General features: G+C 34.5%; 1 protein-coding gene across 13 annotated transcripts; it reads left to right on the forward strand.

The window, feature by feature from the left end:
- Positions 1-23: 23 nt before the first annotated feature.
- LOC6625972 (protein shisa-5) lies at positions 24-16,341 on the forward strand. 13 transcript variants are annotated; one of them, XM_002050467.4, is made up of 5 exons: positions 24-299; positions 369-512; positions 15,378-15,498; positions 15,580-15,642; positions 15,700-16,341. In XM_002050467.4, the coding sequence occupies exons 2-5, from the start codon at positions 410-412 to the stop codon at positions 15,863-15,865; spliced, it is 453 nt and encodes a 150-aa protein (XP_002050503.1). In that variant the 5' UTR covers positions 24-299; positions 369-409; the 3' UTR covers positions 15,866-16,341. The 13 variants fall into 13 exon arrangements, with proteins under 13 accessions (XP_002050503.1, XP_015029182.1, XP_015029178.1 ...); XM_015173696.3 differs by lacking the exons at positions 24-299; positions 369-512 and adding an exon at positions 1,905-2,080; XM_015173692.3 differs by lacking the exons at positions 24-299; positions 369-512 and adding an exon at positions 4,092-4,300.
- The last annotated feature ends 629 nt before the right edge of the window (positions 16,342-16,970 follow it).

Below are 16,970 nucleotides of genomic sequence, written 5' to 3' on the forward strand. Positions count from 1 at the left end.
AACGCCATACAGAAGCTGGCTATTTTAGGCAGGGCAGCGCTGTTAACCGACGACGAGGAGTTAAGATTAGTAATCATTTTCCCAATTTGATAAGATAACGCGTATTATACAGTTGATTTAATTAAAGCAACTCGCCGTGCTTTTGTGCGCTACGTTTTGTAAGCTTTGCACGTGTGTGAATTACAGTACAGTGCGTCGAACACAATCGTAACAACTGCAACAAGTGGAAGCTAACTAATTATTTATTGAAAACAATATTTGCCAGAACCGCCTGTTGTGCTGACAATAAGGCATTAAACGTGAGTTCGTATGCAAATGCAATTTGTGCCTTGGCATTTGAATTAATAAAGATTTGCTCAATTTTCCAGTGGATAGCCTCGACGATTTCGACGATTGGGACGATTTTGCAATGGATTTCTGGGGCATTTTCATGTTCTTCCTATTGACGTTTCTCGTCATGAGCTGCTGTGGCTACTGCTGCACGAGCAAACGTCGCGGCACAGTGCTCTCAAGTAAGTAATCCACATCTTTTCTAATCCCAACGTTCGCTATGACTCACGTTCGGCCCTCTTGTCAGGGGAAGTACACATATGCACAAATGCCCACACACATATAGTATATCTATATATATATACATATATATATCATGTTCGCACTTTAATAACTTTGTGACTAATAATATTTTCCTTTTAATTAAGTTGCGCATATTGCTTGCAATGCTCGAATGTCAAGTTCAATTAGTTCTTTTACTCACGTTTACTTGAATTGTTGTTTTTCTTCTTATTCACGCATTTTCTTTGACACGCTCTTTCGTAAACAAAACACTTGTTTGCCCGAAATTATAATCGAAGTACATATATTTATATAAAGAATTATTCATATATGTATATATATATATATATATATATATATATAAATGTCACCGGGCAAAAGCCTAACAATTATCTAATTATTGATTTTTATCTTATCTAAAGATTTTAGTTTAGCTGTCATTTTGACGCCTGATATTGCCCATGAACTTTTTCTTTGCTGCATTTTAGTTACTCTAAAATTCACCTGAAATTTAATATCAAAATACACAAAGCGCATAGAGTCTACACGAACAGACTCTGAATGCCTTCAGGTTGTGCGCGACAGAGCTGAAATTCCTTTGTCCCAACACATTCGTATTCCTTTGACTTATTCCAGACACCCTTTAAGCCTACCAGAGGGTAAAGGTTAATTGAAGCTGACATGGCCACAATTCTGTCATTCATAAAACTAAGCTCATACAATCAAAGAATATCTATATCTATATAATATATCTTTTAATGCCTAATATGTATTTATTTATTTGTAAACTTTGCTTCTGATAAGTGCTAAACTTCCGCTTGAGTTTACCCTGGAAATTGGCTGCTAAAGAGTTAATCTTTTGGGTTAGCTTGTTTTAGATGATATATTTAATTTGAATATATCTCGTTTGGAATGTTTATTTAAAGAAAAAGACGAGAATATTATATGATGGAAATATTAGATTTCGTCAAAGATAATCGGAAATACAAATATTTTGCAAATAAATTTGAGTGAAGTTTTTACAAAAGCATTTTATGATTTCACCTGCCGCCGAGTTAATAATAATACAAATACGATTAGGAATTACGTGATCAAGTGGAAATCAATATAAGTAATAAATTATGTATTATTACTATATTATTTCGCCGCTTATCATTGGCCATATGCAGCGAGAATTGTAGGGCAGCTATATATTAATATATAGAATTTTAGATAATAAATTTGCACGAGGATTTTTTTTTTGCTGTTGTCTGATTGTCTTTTTTCTTTGTTATAGATAAATTGAAATCGAATTTGAAGCATAAGTTAAATATGAAGAATACTCCTCAGTTAACGCGAAACATTCGAACACTGTTAAGGTCGGGCGCGGGTTCAAATCCCAGCTGTGTGTTCTTCAATATGGTTTTCATATATTGCGCAGTTTGGATACCACTTTTGGTCATATTCTGTGTGTGTTTCTTTATTGTTGTATTCCGGTTAGTTCAGGCACGTCGCATTCGCTTGCAGGCAGCTACAGTGATCACTGGCGGTAAGCGAACACTCTAACAAAGTAAAAAGCTCGCTTGAAAGCGTCGTAGATAGCGTCAGCTTTTGAAGTTGCGATGAATTCAGTTTGGCATACATTGAAATCTTATCGTTGACATGACACAAATAATTATTCTTGTCATTTGCATTGCTATTCAGATTATTAACTTATAATCACTGAAACTCTTGTGTTTTGTGTTGAATTTCGCATTTAAATTGTCTTCCCTTTCGCCTGGCTCGTAGATTGACGTCAGTCCAGGTCTGAATCTCAAGATCGAAATAACGCCACTTGCTGGCAAATCGGTTTAGCTTCCTTTAAATATAGAATTCATGCGAAAAGATTTGCGTGCTTTCTTAAGTATCGCAATTAGTTTGATGTCTAACTAATGCTAATCACAAGCCTATACACTAGCCTTCATTATGATAATTGGCATGTACTTGACTTTGGTCTTTTATTGTTCACATATTATTTGCGTTCAATTCTTGAATACCCTTCACAAGGTTAAAATCAATATGTATTATGGCATTCACAGTAGAGTTCTTTATATAATATAATGTTGGATCAAGATATATGGGTTTTCTATGCGAACTAGTCTAAAAAGGATCTGTCGAAATTTAAGTACTATTATGAAAAACTTTCAAGATATATTGACCAAACTAGAGCTTATACTATGCTCTTCATATATATGCAAAATCTTATCAAGATCGCACCAGAATATCATAAATCTGCCATCGGAACGATCGGTCCGAAAGTAGGTTCTTGTATGGAAAACTTTATCAAGATATCTTGACCAAACTCCGTTTTTATATGATCCACATACAACACATAGCCAAATCTCATTAAACTTGGAATACTATATCATATACTTCCCATACAAACGATCTATCTAAAAATTTAGTTTTTGTGTGGGTAACTTTTTTTCTAATCAAGATATCTTGACCAAACTCGGCATTTATAAGCTCAGCAATGCTGCTTATATGTAAGTCATTATCACATTGGTATATTATATAGCACTATAGGAAGAATCGTTCAAAAAATTGGATTACTATATTGCCTACAAGGGTATTAAGTATTCGGCGCACCGAAGTTATGCTTACTTTCCCGTAATATTCGACATGCAAAAATATATCCTTACTTTCTTGTTTCTCTTATTATTCACATAGAAATTGAGTTCAATTCCTGAACTTCTTCAAATCAATATTTTTATTGTCATTCACAATAGAGTTGTTTATAAACATATTTCTTTGCTCCTTGTCTTTAAACTAACCCACTTAACTTGGCGACTTTGGGGCTGACATTCACAAAGTTGGGAAGAGGGCTTTTAAATTGTATTCAAATTGTTTTCGAATTGGATAACATGATATAACTCCAGTATAGCACATATATATATATATATATATATTAATGATTTTCCTTTAAATTTGTTCATTCGCCATTTCTGGTGTTTTGATTTATTCTCGATACGTGTAATTGATTAATTATGTACTTATGTTAATCATCGTTGACGTCAGTAGACGCTGCGATTTTTGTATTTTTTGTGGTAATCCACATAAATAATAATGATTATCGCTGGCGATACGAGATGGTCAAGGTTTCAATTCAAATCGATTCCATTAAGGAATCTAATTGGCTGACATATATATATTTTTTTTTTTTTTGGTCAAACAGAAAAGTAAGTTTCGCATAATATAATCGTCGGCCGATTGACGCAAAACGCTGTTGTAAATTCTGTGTCCACTTTAGTATTTTATAGTCAACTGCGTATTGGTTTGTGAATAGGTATCATAATCAGTTATATTTTTCTTTTCGCTTTTATAAGCCGTGACGTCACAAGCGTCTACTTGGCTTGCCATATCTTATCTATGGCCGTTGCTTCAAGCCCAGTTAACAAGCGAATACCTTAAAACCAGCCATAAGCACGCATGCGGCATTATTTACCGCCAAGCCTTAAAGAAATGCACAACGCGTAGCCTTCAAGCGCATATTTTGACTCAATATCAAATGCATTAAATTCGAATTTATAGTTCTTAAAGTATTTATTCAAATAAATCAAAAACACAAACAATAACACAATGGCGCACGAGCCCACCGAAAAGGATCTGGAAATCTCAACCATAGTCCTCATCTGTCTATTTGCCATTGTTCTCGTGGCCATTCTGACGGTCATCGTACGGAGCATCTCTCGGAAGCGTAAACAGCGTTCCGGTTACTTCATCGATAATTGTTAGTAGCACGACTGATCTGTAATTTGTTTAAACGCCATAAAAAAGTTATATTAGTTTCGTGCTGTTGGCACATAAGTCATACTATTAATTTTAGGCTAGCTTTGGATTCGAATTCGCGGCTTCTCTTGTTAAATAAATATTTGTGAAGCTTTAACAGAAGACTTTAAAGATTTTATTACCTTTGTGTTTTGTTCGTGCAAGTGAACTCTTTAAAGCTATGAAAAATTTCATTTGTGCTGTTTAAATAATGTAAAATCTCAAGGAAATTTTCAACATCCAATATCTCAGTTAATTGGCGGTATTCATGCGAGGAAGAACCTTGTTTTGCTGCCACACCCGGAAGAGGAAGAGAAAGGATTGGTATCGCTCCTCACAGTGAGAAAATGATGTCCAAGAACATGGCGTAAACTCTTCCAGTTGTTGTTCACTTCAATTGGATTCTATTCCATGCAACAGTGTTTCATCTTTCCGATCACCAATCCTTAACTGTTTGGAGTTGCTGTGATGAGGCCTGATCAGAAGTTCATAATCTGAAGCCCGCAGAACTTGTTCCGTCCTGTTTTTTGGTTGCGTCCTTTCTGGGTTTTCAGCCAAACTAAGCTAAAAGAGACAACCAAACAGTTGTTTCTTCAATTGGTATCTGCGGGGGCGTGGATTGACGCCTAAATTCCTATAATAGGAACCGTGAGGGTAAGCCTTTGTGGCAGATGCTCACGTTAAGCCCATCGACTTTAAGGCCCCAGCCGAGCTTCTTGGTTGCATTAGTTAAGTTTCATTTAGTAAAGAATGCTTTCAATTGATGTTCATCAATATTACATTGTGATCAAACTTATGACTTATTTACTCAAATATAATATATATATACGCAAATTAGTTTGAAATATAATATAATGCATTTACATACCATCAGTCTGATATATATTATTGCACTTCAATTTTCAAGAACATACAAAAAATTGCCAAAAAAAAAACCTTTTAAATACTCAATGTATTTTTATTATGGGGGATTTATTGAAGGTCAACAAAACGAGTATCTAGTCAACTATTTAATATGTTAAAATTAAACGAGTGTCAACCCAAGTATTTGAAAAATAGTAATAGAAATTGATTTGAAATACCAACAAAACTTCATATGACTGTAAAGTTTTTTAACTGCGTGCTTTGAATTGCTTAAAGCAGACTTTTTTTTTTTAAGAAAACTAAACAGATCAAGCAATTCACTTGAGATATATATATATATATTTTTATTCTGCATTTAATCGAATTTAATTATTGAATTAAAAACTTATTAATTGATAACATATTGAATATATTTGATAAAATGCTAAATATTCTAACTAAAATCCTAAGGATTTTTTTAAACCATAGTTATTTTATTTAAAGTCTATACATCATTTATTCCGATAATATATAACTATTATGTGATTCATTAAAAATATTCCCACAAGATTCATCAATATGAAACGCAGCGCTAAGCTGTCGCCGCTTAAGTGCACACAATATCTGTCAGTCGAGCACTCGCAGCCTTTTGAGCTATCAGGTTTATTTATTTATTTTTATTTTTTTATATTATGGATTTGCTTTTATTTATGATTATGCCAGGTGCTTGCATAAGTCTTCAGTTGCATGTCGCAACTGTTTGTCTGTGCAAATAATGAGAGCTTCAAACTGATTAAAGTTGAAGGCGAATTCTGTGAAATTTTCCTCTGCAGGGAGGGGGGGGGGGGGGTTATGACCTCTTCAAATGACAGTTACACCAGTTATTCTCACACACACACACACACACACACACAATCACAAGATGGTATCTAAAAATAAAAATGCGCCTTCCCTTTTTGCAGCTGAAAAGCATGCTACTATTTATAGAGAAGCGAGCAACAGGTCCTGGCGCTTATCCTCGGTGCTAGCAGCAACTGTTTTTGATTTTCGCATTTATTTTCTATTTATCGCTTGCATTGTTTCTTATCAGCAGCTGTTTTTCTTTTCGCTTTACGCTTTTCTTTTACCTTGTGCTTGGCTCAGACCCAGAGTGGTCGATGGCATTGCGATTGTTCGGCCGGAAATCATTTGCATTTGTGATTTCGTTGTGTGCTGAACGGATAGATAATGAGATTTGTCCAAGTGTAGTATGGATTGGCTGGCTTTTTTGCCATTGACCGTGCTAATACTCATTGCCGGTTTCATAGTCGCAACCATTCACTTTATACGCTGTTGCTTTCTGGCCAAAATGTATGTTCAACTCTTTCGACAGGCCGGTGAGTAGTGTGATCCAAGCTGAGGCTGTAGAAATAAATATTCAATCAAATAAATATGTAAAATAACAAAGAAATATGTAAAGATACACAGTTTATGTTTGTTTTGCCTAAAAAGCAAATATTTAAAAATTCGATGCTTATGAAAATCGCGTAGAAAGGCGATATTTAGAATAACCACAGTATCTTCTGTATGTAAACGCACAGCTCGAAGTGGTTGTGCTGATAAAACGAGTTGTTTTTGTCTGAACCCTTTAAAAATGGTTAAAAAGCGGTCAAATAGTTTTGTGTAAATCTATGTAACAGGCAGCAGAAAGCATATCCTACCCAATAAAGTGTTTATATTCTTGATCAACATCAATAATCCAGCTGATCTAGCCATGTCCGTCTGTCGATCTATCTTTCCGTCCTTACGTCCGTCTGTCCGTTTGTGTGACCACGTCGATTTCAGAATCTATATGAGATAGAGTCTTGTTACTAAAGTATTAGTTTAATTCCGATAATCGATTACTTACCCCGTGTCCAAGCAATCAATAAGAAACGACATCGAAATCCTATTTTTTGAGCAAATATCTTAGGTTTAAGGAACTAGAGTGACAAAACTTGACATACAGCTTCTAGAATAGTATCTACAGAAGAAGTATACGAATATTCTATAGAACAATAAGATCGACTGCTTTTTCTTATTCCTCATATTTCAAGCGCTCTACAAGTTGTCCAAAAATTTAGTATATATTAGTTTATATCTCCCGCAAGGTAAAACAAGGCTTTCTTCCATAAAATGTGATTTTATTTATTTGTTTTATTTTATTTTATTGTGAGTCGATTAACTGATATATATAATTCCATCTCCAACATCCAACGTTATCTTTGCTTGCGAACATTTTTATTAGGTCAAAGCTTGAACCGTTTGAGAATTTTAAGAATCCCTGCTGATCTCACTGTAATTGCCTTTAACGCTGTCGTTTATAATACATTTAATAAGTTATTAAATTTCTTAATAATTGTTTAGCGATAAGCTGTGACTATCTGAACCCGTGTGTGACTCATAGCCAGCCAAACAGCGCGAAGAGCTTCAATTGAAAAATGCTCACATGCGGCCCGTTTGAGTGGAATTTCAAGCAGCTCTCAGTTGCAGTCGTCAGTTTGGCATTGGGTTTTTTTTTTATTTAGCGCGGAGAGCGCATAGTTCTATTATGTTGTCAGATATGTGCATACAACGCCTCCGTTGACTTGTTTGAGTTGAATTGCAACAAGCTGTTGTTGCAGTTGCAGACGTCAGGTTGTTAAAGTCGGACGCATTGAGTTGTGTTTTACTCTAGTTCCATAAGAATGCCAGAATTAGCCACGGCTAGTGCCTTAAATGCAAATGATTCTTTGTCAAGGAATTTGGGAATCGCCGCTTTACTGGGCTGCCTCGCCTTTATGTTGTCCTATATAGTGTATGCCTGTTATTTAACCTGTTGTTATACTTGTAATCGCCGCGAATCGAAGCAAACACGACAAGATGCATTTGAAACGAGTAAATATATATTTACCTAATTTTAACAAAACTCGTATAAAGTGTCATTTGTGAACTGCAAGCGAAAACTTTCAGCTGAGCGTCTGGTCAAAAACGTGCTGCGAATAACAAGTTTGCATTTTTTTCTAATGTTTGATTGCTTGTGGACGCTCACGACCTCGTCACGGGCTTGCCTATAATTAATGCAGTTTTATGTGCAAGCAGCAGTCGAATGCTAGGTCTAAAATAAACTCCTCTGGGTGAAGATTATATCTAATACCTAATATCTATTTTTGGCCGAGCTTGCAGTTCTGTGGCTTTTCAAGATTTATATACTCGAACTGGAAAAATCAAACTCTTGAAATATGTTTTGTGAATGTGATTTTTCTGGATAGATGATGCCTATCTTCTCCCTAAGAAGATTTTCCACTGATGTTTGTCAATTTTACAGCTTCGGCAGCAGCCGACTTGGCTTTAGGCGTTTCAAGTGATGTGCTTAGAGCTGCGAATTCCGTTTCTGAGGATGATTGTTGTACATGTTGCGATTTGTTTGATTGCTGCGATTGAACACTGTAAAGCCATCTGTATATTGTTTATTTAATATTGTATATTGTTTATTTAATTATGCATACACTGCCAATAACTGTATCGAATAATATTTTAAACAAAACTTTCTAGTGGAACACAATTTACTTAATTTAGTTTAAATATATTTAACATGTTTTAAATATATTGTCATTTCAATGTTATTTGGAATTCATTAAAAAAAAATGTTCATGTTTTGTTAGATTTGTGTTTTTATAAATTTGTTTAACTATAATTAATAATTGACCGTTGATCAAAACATGTTCTTATAAAAGCTTTTATTTTCTGTATTTCCTTTGAGCCTCTTTGTTATTCATCTTTTTATGCAAAGTCAACCGCTTTTTTTCGCTCACAATCTATTTGAGCTTAAACTTAAACTATTTGAGAATTATAACTTAACTCAAAGTTCGTTTTTCTCTTCTTTCCATTAAGCATACCTCTTGCGTCTTTTTGCCTTAGGTAAAGAATTTGTTTTACTTATACTCAATGAATTTCAAAAAAGAATTTCCCGCATCAACTGTGGCTACCTCTATGACGCCTCAGCTCACAGCTGGGGCATTTCCAATTTAATGAAATCCCACCTGTCTTAGCTATAAGTGCGATTTGCAAGCGGAACTTGTCTCAGTTGCAATTGTCGCGTCGTGCTATTAAAAATCGTTTGATTTTCATCTCCGACTGTGTTTCGATCGTACAAAATGCCAGATTTATATAACGCTCCTTATGAATACCCGAGTTTTTTGAATATAAATCATGACAACAAGCCCGATAGATTTCCTGACAAAACGGGCGATAGAGTTTTTATCGCATTTGCGATTTTAGTTCTTGTTTTAATAATCTCCGGCTGTTGTATAAATTGTATTGCTTGCTGCAAACGGCGTCGACAACAAATGCAAAGTGATGCATGTTATAATTGTAAATATTTCAATTTTTATATTAATACAATTTCCATAGAAGCTGCTGAGTGTCCGCTTTTCTTATCCAATCAAACTAGTTATTAAGTGTACGATATATTGAGATAACTTGAACAAAAAAGTAAATGTTGTTCCTATCTGATGTTGTGTTGTGTTTTGAGGCTGATTAGATTATGAGCATGTGTTAAAAACATGATAAAGCATAATTAATGCCTAATTAAGTTAAGATATCATGCGAAACAATCGATCATTCCTATTAGTATGTAAAGCATACTCAAAGAAAGGAACAGAAAGAAACTGATCAATGATAAATATATTTATGTGAATTGAAAGGCGTCTTCTTCTATGCACATTTCGTGGCAATTTTATAATACCCTCTACGTTTGTATATGAAAGTTTTTTAAGCTGGATTGTAAAAAACCAGTTTATTTATTGGAATGTTTGTGGGTTTTCACGATGTCGTCATTCGCGTGTGTAGTTAATAGTTGAATTATGATGAATATAATAAATAGTAATTTATTGAATATTATTGTAATTAAGCTGTTTACCAACACTGCCTCGAGCCTTTAAAATTTGTTGACCGTGCCTAAAAGTAAGCTACAAATAAGTTTCTTGATACAAGACTTGCTTGCTTATATTTCTAAAATTATTTATAACATATTAAAATATATATATATTAATTAATTGTAGGTATTATTATTAGATATGTAAAATTTTACATATCTTAAGCCTGACTCGTTCGATTTTCCATATTACAGTGTGCATGTGTGTGTTGATATAGCCATGTCTGTCCGTCTGCCTGTTGCTATACGAAGTCGACCCTCGGTCTTAAAGCTAAAGTCATGAATCATCGCAATAGACCCTCTTTCTATTGGGATCTATCTTTCATATTTTTCCCTTTAAATATACTTTATTGTATTTGAAATGCATTCTGCTATAACTGCGTGGACAATTTTGCATTTTGTTTGAAAGAATTCATTATTGTATTTTAATATTTCTGGGCTTTTGTTTAAATAATAAATAATTTTAGATTTTGCCTAAAAGCTAGCTACATATTTATTCTGTCCGGTTTTGCCAGCTCGAGTTTTATTTATATATGGAAAAATATTGCGTAAAATAATATCAACTTTTAATAGTGCTCCAGTTTTATTTATATGTGAAACAATATTGCGTAAAATAATATGAGAGAACTTTAGAACTTTAAAGATTTACATGAAAGCCCCTATGTATATATTTGTGCTGATTAAATCAGCCCTGAATCATGTTTACCTCTATTATATATTATATATATATATTTTTTTTTAACTTGTAATCAGCATATATGTTAACCACTATCACAATCTGTCTAGCACATTCAACTTTCATATGAAAACCCTGTTTAGTCGTTTCGCTGCTCTCAAGTGTTCTGTATGGTGTCTGATCCGAGAGAAATCGGTCTTTACGCTATTATTGCTGTTCTTATTATTGCAACTATGCTGCGTTATGGCACGGAATATTGTTGCAGTCCCTGCAGGGAAGAAAACCACTTTCAAATTGATGATCGTGAACATGATTCGGATATAGAAATCACCGATGATGATTCAAGTTAGTAGAATGTGTATATACAACTGAATTTGATGATAGTTTTGTTGGATTAACAAGATAAGGTATGCTCTTAACCGTATGAGAGTTTTTGTTATACCCTATCAAAATTTGAAGAGCTCTGCGATAGTTCTTAGAGCTATGAACGTTGTGGGTGGTTAATTTTGGATAGATGCGTTGTGTTAGGCATAAGCTAAGTACAAATTAATCAAATGGGCGACAATAACTCAATAAAGATATTCAAAGCGTGAGCTCATTATGACATATTTTGATATATATATATATGTCGATTGGATGAATCGCTGGAGTTCGAGTTAGGCTTTCGACATGAACGCAACTGTTTTCGAAATCGAGTATTGGTCATTTATGACCGAGCGAATGCATCTGAATTGGAAATATGTGATATACGAAATGCTCGCTTTGGTAGCACTTAGCACTCTGGTCATTGTCTATGCCTGGTTTATAGAACGGGATGAACACCAAAATCCAGTGTTGAAAAGGCAAAAGAAATTGCAGTCCGTGAAAGTGATGACATAATAAAGTGTTAATAAAATAAGAATTTTGTATTAAATAAATAAGAGAAGTACTTCTGGATGTGTAAGTAAAGCAGGAACGAGACAGTGAAAGAGTAAGAGAAAGATTAAGAGAGAGAGAGAGAGAGACCTACTAATGGTCAGTTTATAACTAATTAGAGCTAATCTCAAGAACCACTCAAAGGTATTAAAAGCATTTATTATGATAATTATTTATAAATGGTGCTTCATAAAATTAATGGCTTATGCATTGGCTCAACAAATATATAGAACTATAAGTTAATTAATCGCTTGGATTATCTCAATACCCATAAAGTTGCCTTTAGTTATTTTTGGACTGCCTGAAAATGCACAACTATACGGACTTTACGGTTCACACCTATAGTAATCACATCATTGTCCTAATAAGCATCTGCAAGGTGCTTCTCAAGATGCTCTGCTATAGCCTGATCTTCGGATCGGTCAGTTATCTTGTGCATTATAAACGCAGTCAGCGACGCGTTAAGACTTTGGCTAATCAGCGTAAGTTATTTGAAGAGTTCACAAATCCAAATGATAATTATTAATATAGTATTTAAACGCTAGTAAAACTTGAAGAATCCAAATTAAAGTTGAAAGCTTTCACTTGAATAAGGCTAGAAAATGTTTGTACAAATTAAAAGTATAACTCTGATATTTCATAAAAATCTACACTAAGAAATTAAAGATATATTATTAGTCGATATTTCAAAGTAGCTCAAAATTATATTTGAGTGAGTTGTTCTTCTACTACAAAACATCTGTTGCATATTTTGATAGACCAAAATCTAGATCAAGAAATTAATTGTCAAATTGACAGTTTTTTTTTTTTTTGTTGAAAAACTAAAATTTAGACCAAGTTTTCTAACCGTGTAGTTATCTTTACGATTCTCGAGATTGCCCTTATATTATTTGCCTTACGAACTGGCAATTCATTGGATGACTTGTGCAATTTGTTATCGCTTTGGTTTTGGCATGCATTTTGTTAGTCTTTGCGCGTTGGCTGCGTAGTGCGTATCGTTATATTTTTGATATTTCTTAAATAAGCCATGGATAATGCTGGCATTTATTGGATATTGTTTTTTACATTATCCATTTTCTTTTTGACTTCGTGCGCGATATTCTTGACACGCGGTCGCAACCGTCGAGCGGAGCTCATGAAGGGCGCAGGTCTGTCAATGTGATCAAGTCTCTTTTCCTACTTATATATATATATATATATATACACCAAATGTGCATGTATGCGTGTGTAATTGATAACAGACGATAAGCGGATGATATGTGCAAATGTGAAAGATAATAATTGCAGCTCGTGTAATTTCCTTTCTATTTATAAACGCTCCAGTCATTTTTTATCAGCTTAAGCGATAGTTACGTACATTTTGAACTGTCCAACACTTTCAATTAGTATTAAAAACAGTTGATTTGCGCGCTTTGCAGCACTGTTTGTTTAAGCCATGAAGTTTTATAGATAAAAAGTCTAATCTTTTCATATTTTTGCGTTTTCTCTCACTTTCTAATGGCCTCTGCATCAGATCTGCGTATAAACATATTTATAGAAAGCCCTTGGTAAATACCCGCCGTAATTTATTTAGCATATCTAAGAGCTTATCAGTAAAATAACGTAACTATTGTGACTATAGCCAATTCCAACCATTCGATAGGCAATTAGTTCATATTTTGATTTTAAAGACTAAGTGTCAGTGTTATTTGGTTTATTAGCTGCAATGGAGGGTTATGTTATTGGCATTATATTATTCGTCATTGCTGTCATTTTTCAAATAGCTTGTTTTACAACTGTGTATGTGAAAAACAGAAAAAGACTCGTACGAATTGGTAAACTATGCTCAAATACTTCTGTGTTGTATTTAATACTATATTATCTATATTAAGTATCTATATTAAGTATAAAGAATTTTGTATCGTTCTAATCGAAAGTCATAAAGGTTTTTATACCCTGAACCCAATAAAAATGGGTATAAGGGCATATTGTATTTGTGCAAAATCCAAATGTATGTAACAGGCAGAAGGAAGCATCTCCGACCCCATAAAGTATATATATTCTTGATCAGCATCAATAGCCGAGTCGATCTAGCCTTGTCCGTCTGTCTGTCCGTCCGTCCGTCCGTCCGTATGTATGTACGCAAGGATCTCAGAACCTATAAGAGCTATAGACTTAAAATTTTAGATGTAGGTGGTCCAAGTGCCTGCGCAGATCGAGTTTGTTTCCGATAATCGATAGCTAACTCCGTTTCCAAGCAATCGATAAAAATCGATATCGATATCATGTTTTTGAGCAATTTTGGTAAAAATTAAGAGCTAGAGTCACCAAACTTGACATATAGCTTATAAAATAGAATATATATATGCATTTGATGTTGGATGAAGAGGGTTCAGTGTATCCCCTAGTCCGGAGCTCTCGACTAGAACCTCTTACTTGTTTTTTTTTACAATGTTGTAATATAATTTCTGTTTTCCTGCACTGTAAGTTAATTTCGTGCAAAAATGAAATAATTGTAATAGAACATATTCGAAAATGTTGTAAACCCCCCATTAAAAATGCTATCTACAAATTAGCTTATCTCGAATTGCTTATCAGCCAAATATTCTGATCCAATCAACAACAAACCGAATACAATTCTATGGGAAGTTAGTTTAATTTCGGCTTTTTGCGCGTTGCCTGCTTCGATGGAGGGTTTCGTAATTGGCATTATTTGTTTTTGTGTGTTTCTGGCAATGCAAGTTGTTTGCTGTACAGCCGCGTATGTACACACTAAGAATAAGAAGAAGCGACTCGCTAGCAATGGTAAAATCTAGTCATTTGACTCTGAACACACCTGTCTTAAAGAAATTTCTTAATTATCTGTTTGAGTTTGAGTCATGTTTTGCTGCCTAGTGACAGATGGTGTAAGTGCAACTTAATTTTGAGAGAAGTGACAACAAGTTTATATTAAGTGTTTAACTTATTTACAAGTGCTTCTCGCATGACTTTCTATTCTGTTAGCCACTTTTCGATTGGCTTGAACAACTCAAGAGCCCAAGATAACAATAGGAAAAGTGAATGCTCGACTAGTAAATACGCATTAGCTGGCTCAAGAGTATTATATATTTACAATTTTCTATTAAAAATAATAATGTAAAATAATATAGTCGGAAGACTTGAAAAGATTTATAATAGCTAGATCGACTCGACTATTGAGGCTGATCAAGAATATATTTTCTCTAATACTCATTGCTCAACAATTTGAATAGTTGTTATGTCTTGGGTATGTGTCCATTGAACTGGGCACAGGGTATCGGCATTTTTATGGTACTTGCTGGCTTATCAATTTATAAATAAGAGCGTACGAGTATTTTGATCTCGCTGATTGCGGCCAACAGCAGTTTTCATTCTGAACGCAAAGTCGACGCTTGTCGATAGTGAGAATCCGATTTACGAGATGCCAGTTTGGGTTATAGTTGTTTTTAGTGTATTTTTTATTGTAGTATTCATTATTCCGTGTATTGTGCGTCTGACACGCCGTAAACAGGCGATCACAAATCGGGGCAAGTATTAGGCTAAGGCGTTGGCAAATAGTACAAACGAATATCAACACTTAAAACCCAATCACTTAATAGCTAATTTAATTTGTGCTCCGTTTAATTGAATTGCAAATTGATTCTAATTTCGATTACGAACTCTTTTCACTTGCAGCGCCCGTTGTGGTTACATCGGCCACGCACACAGCGCCTGGCGGCTATCCTGTTACACAGATTCCGGCCACAACCTATCAGCCTCATGCCTATGGAACAGCGTATCCCGCCCAGACAACGGGGTAAGTACTGTGCAAGTAGCATCCGAAATTTAATGTCAGCTTATGCTTTATGTACGTATTTCTTCTGCTCCCGTCTCCTAGCAATGTGAGCGTACAGATGCCGATGCCCATGCACATGCCCGGAGCACAGCCACCGATGCCTGGGTAAGTTGGCACATATTCAAGAGCCACAACTCACTAACAATTTATGTTTAATTGCAGTATGCCACCGCATGTTGCCCCATATCCGCCCATGCCGCAGCCGGGCGTTGCAGCGGCAAACATGAATCCACCATCATACGACATGGCCATGGCCAATCCCGGGCCGAGTGTTATGCCCGGCGGCTATGAGAAGCAAATGCCCTACAATCCCAACTATGCACAATAAGCAGAGTCTGTCAGTTTTGTCTGGACAGTTGTTATTTGTTTATGATTTCTTGTCGCGTGCATTTCCGAGCTGTTTACAGCTCACACATAAAATACACAATTCGATATATGCATACGCTTTAGAATTGCTTTAAAATATTAGCTATATCTGTATTAGATCATTATACACCATTTGCCGTTGGGGCGTAATTGGGGTGTCCGAAGCTACCAAAGTGAAGAGCCATCTATTTGTATTCATTGTATTCAAAACACAACAACAATTTCTTAAGTCATTCACAACTGAATGTGATGTAAATGCAATAAGTGCAACTTAATTTTAATTTATATAACTTTATATATATAACATAAGAGAGAAAAAAAAACTTACGATACCGTAAAAGACAAAAGACAAAAAAAATGTATTTATAATAAAAAAGTGAAATGCACATATTTATGTAATTTTATGCATATTTCTGTGTATTTACATTCAACTAGAAATTATGCTCGATGTGATTATTTAGTTCTCTTTAATATACTTACTTATATATGTTACAATTGTTGTCAGTTCGTTTTGAGCTCTATGCTCAGGTTTGTCAAATTAAAAAAAAAAAAAGTATATGCTGATGATAAATATATAAAGAAAATATATCTTATCGTTCAGAGTGTTGTGTTAAGCAAAGTTTAAAGTGAAAATTTGTGCATCGATTTGATAGATCAATGTCTGAAGAAGCCAAAGCATTTTTTTAGTATGCTCTTCAGAGGAATATAACGAAAATTGACCATGATCAAATATTATAGGTACAGATAAGTTTTAACTACAAACTGTTTAGTATTTATTAATATTTGAAATCTGTATTCAATTTGTTTTTCCAAGCTTCTTGAAGAATTAAAAACGTAAGGTATATGTATAACATATAGATCAGAATAAATATCTGTTTGTGAAGCCAATTCTTTGTAAGATCGCACTTCTACATTAAGAATCGGTCAAAAGAAATAACTTCTTGTAAGACAACATATTCCTCAATTGAGTGCCATGTTAGACACTGTACACTGATTGAAAATCTTGAGTGATCTTGGATATGCCATGGATCATCAGATAAATGCGCTGCAGCTAAGTGTAACCAATC

Source organism: Drosophila virilis, chromosome 5, assembly GCF_030788295.1.
Source record: "Drosophila virilis strain 15010-1051.87 chromosome 5, Dvir_AGI_RSII-ME, whole genome shotgun sequence".
NCBI lineage: Eukaryota > Metazoa > Arthropoda > Insecta > Diptera > Drosophilidae > Drosophila > Drosophila virilis.